Raw genomic sequence first — 14,423 nt, 5'->3', positions numbered from 1 at the left:
TAATATGATATTTTAAAATAAAAAATAATTTACTTATTAATTATATAATTAAAAAATAATATTATAATAAATATAAATATAACAAAATAATTTTAATAATATTGATAATTGAGCTTTAATTTTAAAATTTAATAATAATTAAAATTTAAATTTAAAAAATAAAAAGAAATTCTTAAAAATAATATTAAAATTTTAAAATTAGGAAGGATGTAGAGACTTAGGACGGATTTCAAGCATTACTAAACTACTACTGACATATTAAAAATATAGCGGCCAGGTAAAGGAAACAAGCGAATGACAACTTATTTTAATCGAAAAAAAGGGGTCAAAAGTAATCTCCTTTGAAAAAAGAAAATGACTAAATTACATTTCAGTCGACAGAGGACCTTCGGAACCTTAAAAATAATAAATAAAGAAAGAAAGAAAAAGAAAATCTTCCAATCAAAACAACCAACAAACTAGTGAAGGCAAAGCTTCGCTTGTTTAGTTATAATTTTGTTGAGCGACGAAGCTTAGATATTCTTTGGTTTGTGCTTATGATGCGTCGCTCTGCTTGTGCATCCAAAAAAACGGGTCAACCCAATTCAACCAACCCGATTTCCTGTTCTCCCTCCGATCTCTTTCGCACCGGTACTTCCCTCTTTCTCTTGTTTCTTTAATTCTAAATTTTGTTGGACTTGGATTCGGCTTTTGATTTCTTTTTTCCTTTGTTTTTTTTTTCAAACATTTTTCACTGTTTGTTAGATTGTTAAATTTTGTTTTTTCTTTTATTTCTCTGGTTGATTTCTGTAAAGCGATTCAATTTTGCATAAGTTAAGATCGTGTTTGTAGAAGAAAGAAAGTTAACTTGTTATATAGAAGAGAGAGAGAGAAAGAGAGAGAGTGAGTGTAGTTCTAGTGGATTTTGTGGATAATGATGAGCTATTAGGAAAAAGTTAACCGAGTAAAGAGATTGGGGTCTGATTTTGAAATTAGTTCTCCTAAGAAATGATTCTAAAGAGTAAGAAATTGGGAAATTAAAAGAATAAATCTTTAGATACGATAGGTGAAAACAAACGCCTTAGAACCTTAAAGAGAATACATGTCAATCTTAAGGGTAGATTATAGCTTGAATGCAGTCTTCTTAAGGTAGTTAATAAAACCGAGTTTGAAAATTAGGTTTAGCTAGAGACGCTGAAAATTGAAGCAAAATCCTTAAGGATAGATTTTGCGTGAGTGCAGTCTTCTTAAGGTAGTTAAATCTTAAAACCCTGTTCAAAATCAGGTCCAGTATGAGAAGTTAAACTTTTTGCAAAATCACTGGCCGTAATTGAGAAAGAATTTTGCCTTGTTATCAGTATGTGCTGCATCTATGGTATGTCTACTACCTGTTGGCAAGGTGGGCGCCTCAGCAAAGGTTCAAGCAATTTAAAGTTTGAGTTGAAAAGATGCTGATAGATTATATTGTGATATATGAAAACAAAAACCCAGGAAAGTGATAATGGTGATAAATATACTAGGAGGGAAAGATGAGCAATAAGGATTTGATGAGAAGTGATCAAAATTAGTTTCAAAGACGATTCTATCAAGCTTTGATTCATGTCTTACAGATTTTCTGATTAAGGAGCTGAAGATAGGATTAGTAGTTCTTCGTCGGAGTATGAGACAACACGTTAGTAATTTTGTTTTCAATTGAAGTTAGAAATAGAGACTGATATGAAACCTGAACTGGTCCTGAAAAACACAAGGAAGTCCCTACTTCAAATGGGATTACAACAAAAATGAAAAAGCTTACTCATTTAGTTGAATGCTTAATTAACTGTTAAAAAAATCATGCGGTAAAGAAATGTCAAAGAACAAAAGCAGATAGAAAACTGTCATAAATAACGGTTCGTTTTAAAACTATACAAAATTTTGAGTTCAGAAACCTAATCTGCTATATGCATTCCAGTCCAGATGCCAATGATCATGATCCTAATGCTTGGTCCTCAAGATATTCCTAACTGTGGTTCTAACTTGGTGATACAAGTTTAATTAGGAAGCTAGAGGTTTATCTTAGTTTAGGGTTTCTATTATTTAAAGGAGTTTTATATTTAATTATTAGAAATATATTGTAAAAAAAACTACTTAATTATTATTTATTGGGATAGTTTAATTAGAAATTTATCTTAATTAGAAGTTCATTTAGGAGATTAAATATTTATTTATTTAGAGATTTGGTTAGATAAAACATGTAGAACCGAATTTTTAATTAGTTTTTAGAAGTTTATATTTCTTTTAAACTTTAGCAACCATCATAGTTGATGCTAGTCACAAGTTGATTAGAGGTAGTGTAGGATAAATTATTTTATTGTATTTACATCAGTAACATGTTCTCTTGTGGACTTGCTCAACTTAGAGATTTAGGAGATTAAAAATTTATTTATTTAGAGATTCTGGGGTTTTCACATATCTTGGTTTCAGTGTCACTTGGTCTCCCTTTAACATATTTACTGAAGCTTACCCTGAAAGATTACATAAACCCCCTAATCTTTCATCAAACTAGAGACTATGGTAGACTATGTAATTTGAATGTTTTAAAGTTATTTATTTTGTCAAATGTATTGGCAAAGCTGTTCTAAGGTTTTGTAACTAATGACTTGAAACTGTGTTTCATATTTCTCAGCTTCAAGTAAGGCATCTTCAAAAGAGATGGAGCGGATTGACAACCTATTTTATTCTTTTGCCAATAGGTCTTCTGGTATGATTGAGTAAGTGCTCAGTGGAATATCCAATTTAATAAGTGAATTTGCATTTTGGATATTAACAATGAGTAAGGGGAAATGGGTTTAATTTTGGAGAATTTCGTAGTTATATGGATTTTTTATAATTAAATATGTTAGATCCAACCATATTTTTCAAATATAATTTTTCATTTTAAAATTTTGTAATTTTGAGGCAACGTCATCCAACCTGCATAATTATCTCATCTTGTTATTCATGTGTAGTAGTGATCAATCCATGTGAGACTTTGCACACTTATCTTTCATATAGTTGTTCACAATCCTAGTCACAGTCTGATATGTGAGCTTGTGATGACTGAAAGTGTCAATGTGCTGTGAAGTTTAAATCTTTTAGATCAGATAACTAATATGCTGATTGAGTTTATCCCTTCTTGTTCCAAAATTACTGCTTGAATGGACTTTATGTGCATATAAGCAATAGCTGATATGTTTGATAAATTTCCATTTAGATTTTCAATTTATATGGTATTAAGTTCCAATTTCTAAATTATTTGTCAGAAGGTTTAAGTTCTTAAATTTTCAATATTGATGAAAGGTAATCTAACAATAAACAAGTAAGCTTTGGAGCATGACAAATATTCTTTCATTTAATCATGACTATGGGATTTATTTTCTCTACAGGAAGTTGTAATGTAGGGTATATTTTTCTGTGGTACACACTACCGGTTTTCTGATTAGAGAATTTAAAGGGTAATTTTCTTGTATCAGTTTATAGAAAGATTGGATGATTGATCAACCCCAATAGCTAACAAGTAAGAAGTTTGGCTAACTAGTTTTTCTCACTAGCCAAATGCTCATGTTGCTTGGACTCAGTAGTCAGTGCCAGATATAGGTATTTTCCCAACAAGGATTGGGATCATGTTTTCTATGTTTTCCCCTAGAAGGTTGGAACTCCATACTTATGTATATTACATATGTGTTGAATGTGGGTACTCTAGAAATTGAAAAGTTAGAGCACCATAGAATATAAATACCCAGATAATAATGGAATTAGTTCTGGGGTCATTCACAAAAATGTCGTTAACTTTATTCTACAAAATTTTAATACTGTGGAAAGATTTTCAAAGCAAAGCTAAAATAAGAATGCTGATAGCTGCATGTTGAATTACTGCTTTTACTAGTATTGCCATTATGAAACTGAAGTGCTTCTTGACTATTTTGACATGCATTCTAATGTTATGATACACTATTTGAACAGCCCAGAAGGGATTGAGAGTCTGTGTTCAGACATGGAAGTTGATCACACAGATGTTAGGATCTTGATGCTTGCCTGGTAACTGTTATATAAACTCGTCCAGTGACTCATTTGTAACTTTTATCCTAAGTTTTTTTGTTGAAACTAGTGTGTATGTGTCAGGAAAATGAAAGCCGAAAAACAAGGATACTTTAACCTGGTAAATTTTTTTGTTTATCTTCTCCATTTACTTTTATAATTTAACTGTTTAACATAAAATTGCTATCAGCTCCTATGCCCTCTGATTATTTTTCTTCTTTATCATGGTATGGTCATATTAATAGCTATAAGTTTCCAGTCTCCCATTTTAGGTTGACGTTGGCATGTAGGCTGTATGGCGATGCCTGGATTTCTGTTTTCATCTATTGTTTTGTTAATTGTCATTTTGGATCTTTATTGTATTCATTTTGATCAACTTCTACTACCTGTAATTTGATCATGATATCCAAGACTTGTGAAAATACTTCAGTTTTTACTAAATAATATATAAGTTTTGTTGAATTGAGTTTCTTCTTCTCAATACAGTTATGATCCTTATTAACAGTATCATGATAGCCTGGATTTAGGTTGGCTGGTTCATTGTACTGTGTAACCAGCAACATACTTGTTCCTTAGATCCCAATCTTTCTTTATGTATTTTTATATTATTGTACATTTTTGTAGTTAAATTATCTGTTGAAAATGACATTTGAATTTTATCTTTGTAGGAGGAATGGCGAAGAGGATTAAAAGCACTGAGGGTTGATACTGTAAGTAAATTAAGGAAAGCCCTCCCTGAGCTAGAAAAAGAGGTAGAGATTTCTGAACTGCTTGATACCTGAGGTCAATTGACTTGTTACATATGTATGATTATTATGGCGGAAAAGTCTGCAAAAGTGGTGATGTTCTCTTTTCATATTATAAATAGGTCAGGAGACCATCAAACTTTGTGGATTTCTATTCCTATTCATTCTGCTATTGCCTGACAGGTATGATAGTAATAATGTGGCATGTTGCTTAGATGTTTACACTTTGTCCCTTTTTCCTGGTTGAGCCCCTACTTACTTTCTCGAATTTACTGCTGCAGAGGAGAAACAAAAGAGTATAGATATAGAAAGCATATGTCAATTGTTGGATCTTGTTTTAGGATCCCAATTCCGTGCACAGGTTGACTATTTTATTGAGTATTTGAAGGTGAGTTGTGACAATTATTGCATTTGACCTCTGGGATTGCATCTGTTTATACTTTATTTTCTTCATTTCCTTTATGATGCTGTTTATACAGGCACAACTTTATCTGTTATTTTGGGGGATGAGTTCATTTCAGTTTTAGCTTCTAGGATTGTATAAATGTATATGGATATGTTAGAAAGTCTTTTAAGTCTGTTATCAGATTGGGGAACATTGTTATACAGACGGACTCGTCAAAAGTTTCTTCAGAAAATAGGATTAATCCTCTAATTTAAATGTTTAATCTTTTAGGTGTAGAAATGAATCTAAAAACTCTATAAACTAGATTACGGAGTAAGTTGCCTGTTGTTATTGTGATGCTATAATTCTGAACTTACGCTTCTATCCTAACCTCAAAAAAAGAGGAAGAGAAAATATGCCTCATACCATGCTTGTTTTCTTAATGTAGATTCAGAGCGATTATAAGGTCATAAACTTGGATCAATGGATGGGCTTTTTTCGATTCTGCAATGAGGTACGTCACAGTTTATCCTTGTTATGTAACTTTTTATTGTGCTCCCCATGTTTAGATGCTCTATCATAAAAAATAGGGTCTGCAAATAATTCTTTAAATGTCATGTCAGGCTCAGACAGATATCACTTTAATTAAAAAAAATAAAAATTTTTCCTGGAACAAACTTGTTGAATTATACTAAAATCTTTTAGATAACGTTCTAAGTTATATGAAGACATAATGTCAATTGGTAGTGTGTGGCAGAATCCCCTTGGCATACTTATAGACTAATATAAGAGAGAAGACCAAGGAGGGTTCCCTCTCATCCTGCAGGTTGTGGCTAAAATAAATCCTTTCTCATGAGAGTTTTATATATCACTTTTTCGTTCTTTTCATTTTCTTTCATCCATTTTTTGTAACTATTCTTCATTTATTGATAAAAGTACATATATTTTGGGCTGGAACTGATTTCTAAATTGCTTGGTTTACTTTTTCTTGCAAACATGGAAATCAATACAGAGAATAACTCTTTTTGGCATAAAAATTGAGACAAAATAAATGGTAGGAAACTGTTGATCTTTACAGTTTAATGTTATAAATGACCGGTTGTTGCAAATTGCAGTTCAATCATAAATGTATGTGGTAGCGTTACTATTTTTCTATTGTTTATCATCAGATAGGATAGAGAACTAGAGATGCATGGGGATATAATCTTATAGTTCCAACGAAAACTGAGTTGCCTCTTGCATCCTTGCACCATTATTTGTTGGGGATCCTCATGTCAATAATTGTGCAAGTGCTCTTACATTTTCCATTTTATGTTAGCAGATAAGTTTCCCAGACCTTAGTAATTATGATCCAGACCTCGCTTGGCCGTTGGTCCTGGACAATTTTGTAGAATGGATGCAGGCAAAACAGAGCTAATGTCTTATTAGCTTTGGTCAACTTGATTCTCAGCTGTAAACTCCAGTATTAAAGCAGGTTTTTTTTTTTTTTTTAAAGTTTAAACCTCCTCCTTTTCTTTGGTCCCTTTCTCTAGAGCCTTATATGATTTTCTTCGTTTTTAGAGGCATAAAAAAGTTGACTTGAATTTAAGCTTACCATTATTTAATCAAAAAATTTCTCCATGATCTGTTGTCAGGAATGTCCGAATTGCAGAACCATGCTATCCAGCTGATCTTTTATATCTTTTTACATCAAAACATGAAGGTCTTCTCCAAAACTTACCTTCCAAAATTACTTGCTTTGTGTTACAAATATGCAGGAGACAATCTTAATATGTTTAATCGTATTTCTGTCTTCATATTCAAAACTGTTGGATTATGATGTTATATTATGAACAAAATTATTTATGAGATTAAAGAGATGTTAGGTCTATCTGATTTTTTTTTATCCCATTTATATAAATTCAGCTACGTTTCCCAAGAAAGTAATTTGTTTCTTGCATAGAATATCTTGGTGGAACTAGCAACAAGCTATTACATGACAAAATCTCCCTGCAATTGGTTCCCCTGTCTCCTCAGTCTGTTGTGACAGGTATTGGCTTCATTGTAGGCGTGCAAGCTAATGATGCTAAACACCTCCAGCCGTTGAGGTTTGAGGATGATCCTTAAAGGATGGATTGTAGCAACATTTTTCTGATTATCACATCATCCACTCAAAAAGTCGATTGATCAACCAAATTGGTCATATTTCTTTCATACAGCACTGTCAAGATCATCCTCATTGTCTAAGGTATATATATATATATCATAAAACACTACTATTTATGTGCCTATATTGGACAACCATCAGCAACCAGCATTATGAGTTAAAAAACTTCCTTAGGGCACTTCCGAACAAGCTTTTGGGTGTCGTGTTTGGTCAGTGTAGTGTGTACATGAAGTGTACCTTTCCTGGTGTTTGCATGTATAGAAACAGCTCTGCCTGCCTCGCATGCTCATGCCTTGATAAGATTTATGCTTGATGGCAACATATCATGCTTATGAAAAGGACCTCAAATTTGTCATGGGTAATCAAACTTGAGGTAACCCTTTTTGGCGCATATGATTTGGATTTTAACCAAATGCAAAAATAATGCACAAATTGGATGCTTTTCCTTGTGCCCATATGTCTGCTTGTATCCATTTATTTAAAGACAAGTGTGGTCATCTCAATAGGAGTAAGCTTTGATGGTGTTCTTGTGCTGTAAAGTTTGCCATTTGCTTCAGATAACTGCTTGGTGCTCAGTTGAAAAGAAAGAGGACATTTATTTGTGGAGGATTTGGGTGGTTGGAATTTTGTATCTAACACAGCTAACAAAACAAATCAATCACAAACTTATCTATGACAAAAGTAAGGTAATAATAACCCATGATTTAGTCCTGTTGGTTCTTTTAGTTTCTCTTAAGAGGTGGGCTTTCAAAATATCGATATCGAGATTGTAATAATTTTTCCTACTCTCAGACAACTGAAAAAAATTCACTAAATCCTTCGCTAGTTGGGATCAATTTGTGTTCTTGAAGTTTATTTAAGCCTAAATATTATCTATACGTATATATATGGCTTTTTTTTTGGTCGAGTATCTAAAATTATCTCTCTCTCTCTCTATATATATATGGAGAGAGAGAGATGTATGCTTCAAGTTATAGCATCGCCAAGGTGGAAGGTTTTGATGTTGGCTTTCATGAAGGGTAGTGCAGAAGTAAAAGAGTTGCTATAATGATAATGTTATTAATCAGCTAACTAAAAGTATAACATCCATCAACTATTGGAGTCTGTACAAGTAAAAGCTTAATGTAGAAAAATGTTTTTCTGAGGTTGTTATTATTATTATTACAAACAAAAAGTTTTTTTATTATAGGAAATTACATACAAAAGAAGTTAAAGTACAAGAATAACGAGACTTATAAATCTTGAAATTTAAGTTGTCAAGAACTCTATGAATTAATAGAATTTATATTTTTGTTATCTTACTTTAAAAGCCAGATAATAATAAGGTTAGTTTTAGCAATAAATTGCAATCGACTTTTTATTAATGTATAAAGGTCTCAAAATCAATATAATTAACTGTGATATTCACACTATCAGAGGGTTAATGTCAGTACTTTAGGACAACAAAATGAGATGTGGGACTAAAGTCGTTATTTGGTGTGCTTCCATGGTCTTTCCTTTCTTCGGAATTTTGGAATAGAATTACATTAATAAAAAATCATTTCCAAGGGAAAACAGAAGTGACCTTAGTAAATAAAGAAATGAGTGAATAGTGTGGCGACTTCATGATTGGCAAGCAAAGAATCTTCAGATCATTTTCCGGTTCCCATTTTTTTTTCCTAAAGAAAAACAGTGTTTGGTGACAAAATTTGACTGGTGTGGCCAAGCACCCACTCAAGGCAATTAAAATCACTGCATTCTTGATATAGAACATGTGTCGTGGGACTCAATTTTGGTAAAGATGGCCCTTGCTTTGGATTTGGGGTCAAAAGGAAAAGAAAAAGTGAACAAAGTGACAGCAACAGATTGAAAAAAAAAGAAAAAAAAAAGAGATTAGATGCTCCCCTGTTTTAGGGTATTTAAGCATGAACAGTGCAGCTAATAATTGAACAAATGGTCAATCAAAGTTGAATAAAAAACCCAATCATATTGCTTAAGTGATACCACAAGAGTTGAAACGCAAGTATTTGAAAAAAATTGCAATCCGAAATTAAAAAAAAAAAAAGATTATATATGTCAAAACTCAACCTAAAAGTTTATTGGATGTATCTAAAACCAAAATAAGTATATGATGTAATTAAATTATGGTCTGAATGTAATGTATGCAGTGAGGCGCTGTTTAGGTAGTCTGCTTTTGCTCGCAAACCTTGACGTATAATGAAAATTACATGGACTTCATTATCATTACACTTTAGTGGTTTTTTATACATATGAAAAAGTTTCGAGAAAAGAAGTCGAATCTCGAATCTTATCTCTCTTTTTCTGAAATATGTCAAATGGGAAACTTCCGGCTTCAATCCTTACATCGATTTACTATACGTATATTGTTATAACTGTAAATAAACCAAATAAAAATGAGGTGGATGATTGATGAATTTTCAAATACCAAAACAAGCATGCACAATCCAAATCATAGCCCAAAAATTTAATTGATAACTTACAAATGTACAGATTTCATGCCTGCAGAATTTCCCAAGACAATGTTAGAATCATAAATGCACCAAGAATTTTAAATGAAAAAAGAAAAAGAAACTCAAATGATTTGCTTTGCTTTGCTTTGCTTTTTTTGTTTTGAGCATTTGATTCAATTAAAGTGTTTCAAATAATGAGGATGATGAATCAAGATGACGGAGGAGCAATAACTAATGGTGAAGAAGGGGGAAGTGAGCGTCTGCTTCGGCTTCTACCCCTGCTTTGAGTGATGGATGGCGATGAATTCGATGAAGAATTTGAAGATGATGTGAATCTGTTGGATTCGTTCGTCAATTTCTTCTTTTCTCCTTCACTAGATTTGTCTTCAATTCTGTGATGCCTCACTTTGGTTGCATTTAAAGTCACCGGAAGAACACAGTTGCAGAAGAACCCTACAATCACCGGTACATGTAATTCTTTATACACCCCATTATCCTCTAAAATCAAATTCAGAAAACAGAAATTATTGGGGGAATCATATAAAAACCAGAAACTTAATTATTTCTGTTATTACATTCAAAAATTTCTAAGTTACCAAGTAGCAGTTTTTTTATCATTTTATCAAACCCAAAGAATGTTATTTAGATTTATTTTTTTCTTGAAGTACTCATATCTAAGCATATATTCATAGGATATGGAATAGGATGCTCTGTTTCAAAAATAAATATCTATATTTGTCACTTAATATGAATCTGGACAACGTAAAACTGACTAAAGCATTGACTCTGGTTCTTGCTTTCTTGACGCTTTCAACCATTATATTCCATAAAAGAAGAAAAAGAAGAATTCGGAAGGGCAATTGATTTATCGGTTTCTTTGGCGACTTATAACAGCAAAATTGAATGAAAAAAGAACCCATTTTATCATTAATTGAAAAAGCAGAGTTACCGATTCTAGCAAGGCGATTAACCCAGCTTGGGATAGGATTCCCAGTCAACCTAATGCAAGCATCATTGCAGAAATGGTTGCAATTTTTGGTGATTAAATTGTACGCATTTCCTTTGTATTCCTCAGCTAAATCCTCCATCACTCCCCTCACATCTGCAGGCCCCAACTCTGTTTTCCCAATCAAAATCGACTTCCTAAAAGTGAACCCATCGCATTGCTTTGGTTCTGCCTCAAATATCCCTGTTGTTGGATACTCGTGAGCTCCAAACGCATATTCAACCCCATGAACTGCCACCCAAATAACCCAACAATCAGCTCCTTCATAAAACTATCAATAAAACAAATACCAGAAAAATAAGAAACCAATTTTCTTCAACCTCACTTCACTTCAGCTAAGGTTTTTCAACTTTTTTTTTTCTTGGATCTAAAAATGGAAAACAGCATCTAACAAAACACCCGGTTTCAAAGATTTAAAACCCAAACCATAGATCTGCCATCCAAAACTAGCAGCAGAAAGGAATATATAAAGACGGAAAGTTGATAATAGTAAGTAATAAGAAAACAAACCTTGAACACCAGAATGATAAACCCCAAGTCCAAACCAATAAGCATACCCATTAATTGGTGTTAGATCATACACATTGAGATACACTGGTACAGATCCTGTTTCCTCGCAGCTTGAATTTTTACGACACAACATTTTTTTGTTCTCAGAAAAAAAAATTTTAATCCAAGTACTGAGTCTGAGACTTTTTTTTTTTTCCCCTAATGAAAATGATAGTCGTTAGTTTAACGAAGAAGAATGGTAACATATTATAAAAAGAGCAAATTGGGTTTTTTTTTTAATTTTTTAAATTTAATATGGTTTACATGTTTTAAAAATTTTGAAATGTGGTAAAGTAGAGAATAAGAATCTTCTGATTATGGGCAGCATCGGCGGCAGATAGTGCCGCCCTTTTCTTTTTCTTCTTCTTCCTTTCTTAATTATTTTTCAATTTTGATGTATTTTAAACTTTAACAGCACAATTTATTTTATATAACTTAAAAATCATTTGAAACAATATCATTTAAGTTTTTGAATTTGAAACTCATTTTATATAATATTTTTAAAGTACAAACATCCCATTATTCTTAAATTTTAAATCCTTCTTTACAATAAAAAGGGGGGAAAAAATCCAAACTTTGAATATTACAGCTTGTTTGGTTGGTGTATTGGCTAAGCCAATACACCCCTAATCGGTGGGGCCCACCTAATACCAATCTAAGACGCCGTTTGGTTGAGCGTATTGCTAATACGCGTCTATCCCCTTACTTCCCTAATCGGTGAAAAACACCGATTTCTACTCCCCCCCTTATTCTCAGATTAGATGACCCTACCCTAAACCTTCCCTCTTTTACCCCTAATCGATCCCCTCTGTTTCTCTTCCGTTTCCCACCTTCATCCGAATTGCTTCCTTGTTTCATTGCTTTTTCCCAGTATTATTTTCTTCCCTTTTCTGCCGATTTGCTCCCCCGATTATTTTCTTTTCTATTTCGGCCGATTTGCTCACAGTTTCTGCCGATTTGCGTCATCGGTTAGTCTATGTTTCCCGATAGATTAATATCCTTTGCTATTGTAGATGAAAACCAATACTTTCGAGGTAAATATGATCTATTGTTTTTATCTAATCGGTTTCCCCTTTTGCTTTTTTCAGGTTCTTCATTGTGCCCCGATTTGCTAATAGGTTAGTTTTAGCCAATTTTATTCTGTTTGTATTGCATGTTGAATTGAAATGTGTTTTCTGTTGTTGGTTAGGCTTAAGAAATGCATGCCGTTCGAAGTTGTTCTCTCTTCTCTGCTAATCTTCGATTTCTGTTGTTTGTTCTGTTGTAATTTAAATAGCAATGGGGGAGCAGAACAAAGGGGTACAATCTGGTGCATCGACGTGTATGGCTAAGATGGTGGAATGTGCATCTGATCCTCCTTTGCCTGCTTTTCAGAAACTGTGTCCAAGGATCTGCAAGCTGTTGAATAACCAGAATTTTATGGCCAAGGCTTCCCTTTTGCCAGTAGTGGCAAGTTTGTCACAGGTTTGTGTATTGCAGTTGTTTTGTGTTTGATTCATAAGGATATTGATGATTTATGTTGTTGGTTTTGTGGATGTCAAGTATCATCGTAAATGAATATCTTGTAGTTTCTTTATTGTTTACTTTGTGCTTGTTTTTTTTGGCTGGTATTGTAGATCTTGTTTTATTTGATCATGTGAATTAGGTAGCTAGGTGGGGAATAGATGTGGAAAATTCCACAAATAGGAACAATTTGTTTTTTTGGTCAAAAAATAGGAAAAGAAAATTGAAGTTCTGTAAATTTATGATGACCATGTAGGTGGGAGCAATTGCACCTCAGAGCTTGGAAGCATTGCAGCTAAGCATCCACGAATGCCTTGGGAGCACAGATTGGGCGACGAGAAAGGCAGCTGCAGATTCTTTAAGTGCATTGGCACTGCATTCAAGCAACTTGATTGCAGATAGAGCATCTTCGACAATAACCATACTTGAGGGTTGTCGCTTTGATAGGGTAGCTTTTTGGAGTCATTTTTCTTGCATGCATGCATACATACTTATATATATGTATATTACTTTTACATCAATGCCTTGTGTATGATTTCATTGTGAAATTTTGATACATATTTTGGACATGACTGGTGCCAGACCATGTACTTTCTTTTCTTCATTACATGTGTTGATCTGGTCACTTTGCTTCGGGAAAACATGTATATCCTCCACGTAGATTTCCTTTTTTTTGTAGGAACTTGATATAATTAGAAATCCTAGGGTTAATTGTGTGACAGAATTTAGACTAATGGAAAATGTGGGTTTGGACTGTATGCATCCATGCTTTCTAAATTGGTTTTCAAGGGACTTTCAGCTAGCACATTATGATTAAACAAGGTTAGGATTGAAGTCCTTTCACTATCATCTCTTCTAATAGTGCAGATATGACAGATTTACATTACTCAACACTGCCTCATGGAAATTTTATTCTATTGTAACGTTTAATCATTGGTCAACCAGATGAAACCTGTGAGAGATAGCATGACAGAAGCATTGCAATTATGGAAGAAGATTGCAGGAAAAGGGGAAGATGGAGCTGTAGATGACCTGAAAGCCTTGTCTCATGGTAAGTGTGTCAGTTAAGTGTTACGGGTTGTCCTTTTGATGTGTAGGTCATTCATCTTATTGGATTAAACTTGTTTCAATGCTGTAGATGGTGACAATGCTCAGTCAGCTGAATCATCAGAAAAGAATGGCTCCAAAGATCCAAGTGCGGGTGATAAAAAAACACAGACTTCAGATTCTGTTTCTGAAGGCAAAGGTGGAAGCATTATTGACAAAGCAGTTGTAATTTTAAAGAAGAAATCACCTGCATTATCAGACAGAGAGTTGAATCCTGAATTCTTTCAGAAACTCGAAACAAGGGGACTCTGCCCTGCAATGCAATGCAATGCAATGTCTGGACTTCTTGGAGCAATGCAATGCATGCCCTTCAAGTAGGTGATATGGACTCTGCCTATGCAGAAGTTCTCTCTACAGGGGATGATCTCTTGCTTATAAAGCTGATGGATAGATCAGGCCCTATGGTTGATCAACTGTCAAATGAGATAGCAAATGAAGCCTTGCACGCTATTGTGCAATTTCTTATGGAGCAAGATTTGTTTGATATTTGTCTATC

General features: G+C 33.4%; 3 protein-coding genes across 5 annotated transcripts; 2 read left to right on the top strand and 1 right to left on the bottom strand.

The window, feature by feature from the left end:
* The first annotated feature begins 297 nt into the window (after positions 1–297).
* On the top strand, positions 298–7,036 carry LOC107958447 (DCN1-like protein 4). 2 transcript variants are annotated; one of them, XM_016894221.2, is made up of 9 exons: positions 298–630; positions 2,645–2,729; positions 3,961–4,035; positions 4,120–4,156; positions 4,704–4,787; positions 4,904–4,964; positions 5,063–5,169; positions 5,615–5,680; positions 6,801–7,036. In XM_016894221.2, exons 1-9 carry the CDS (start codon positions 537–539, stop codon positions 6,834–6,836), a joined length of 645 nt encoding a protein of 214 aa, XP_016749710.1. In that variant the 5' UTR covers positions 298–536; the 3' UTR covers positions 6,837–7,036. The 2 variants fall into 2 exon arrangements, with proteins under 2 accessions (XP_016749710.1, XP_040969313.1); XM_041113379.1 differs by lacking the exon at positions 6,801–7,036 and adding an exon at positions 6,488–6,640.
* Positions 7,037–9,750: 2,714 nt separating this feature from the next.
* On the bottom strand, positions 9,751–11,713 carry LOC107958448 (deSI-like protein At4g17486). Of its 2 annotated transcripts, none has more exons than XM_016894222.2 (3): positions 11,279–11,713; positions 10,712–10,999; positions 9,751–10,215 (listed from the first exon to the last, which is right to left on the bottom strand). In XM_016894222.2, exons 1-3 carry the CDS (start codon positions 11,409–11,411, stop codon positions 9,971–9,973), a joined length of 666 nt encoding a protein of 221 aa, XP_016749711.1. In that variant the 5' UTR covers positions 11,412–11,713; the 3' UTR covers positions 9,751–9,970. The 2 variants fall into 2 exon arrangements, with proteins under 2 accessions (XP_016749711.1, XP_016749712.1); XM_016894223.2 differs by having other exon boundaries at positions 10,712–11,039; positions 11,279–11,617.
* A 240-nt stretch (positions 11,714–11,953) lies between these two features.
* LOC107917121 (microtubule-associated protein TORTIFOLIA1-like) lies at positions 11,954–14,423 on the top strand. Its single transcript, XM_016846504.2, has 4 exons — positions 11,954–12,781; positions 13,077–13,268; positions 13,766–13,871; positions 13,959–14,423. The coding sequence occupies exons 1-4, from the start codon at positions 12,596–12,598 to the stop codon at positions 14,243–14,245; spliced, it is 771 nt and encodes a 256-aa protein (XP_016701993.2). The 5' UTR covers positions 11,954–12,595; the 3' UTR covers positions 14,246–14,423.

This window comes from Gossypium hirsutum, chromosome A05, assembly GCF_007990345.1.
Source record: "Gossypium hirsutum isolate 1008001.06 chromosome A05, Gossypium_hirsutum_v2.1, whole genome shotgun sequence".
Classification (NCBI taxonomy): Eukaryota; Viridiplantae; Streptophyta; class Magnoliopsida; order Malvales; family Malvaceae; genus Gossypium; species Gossypium hirsutum.
This window is presented reverse-complemented; position numbering and strand designations above follow the sequence as displayed.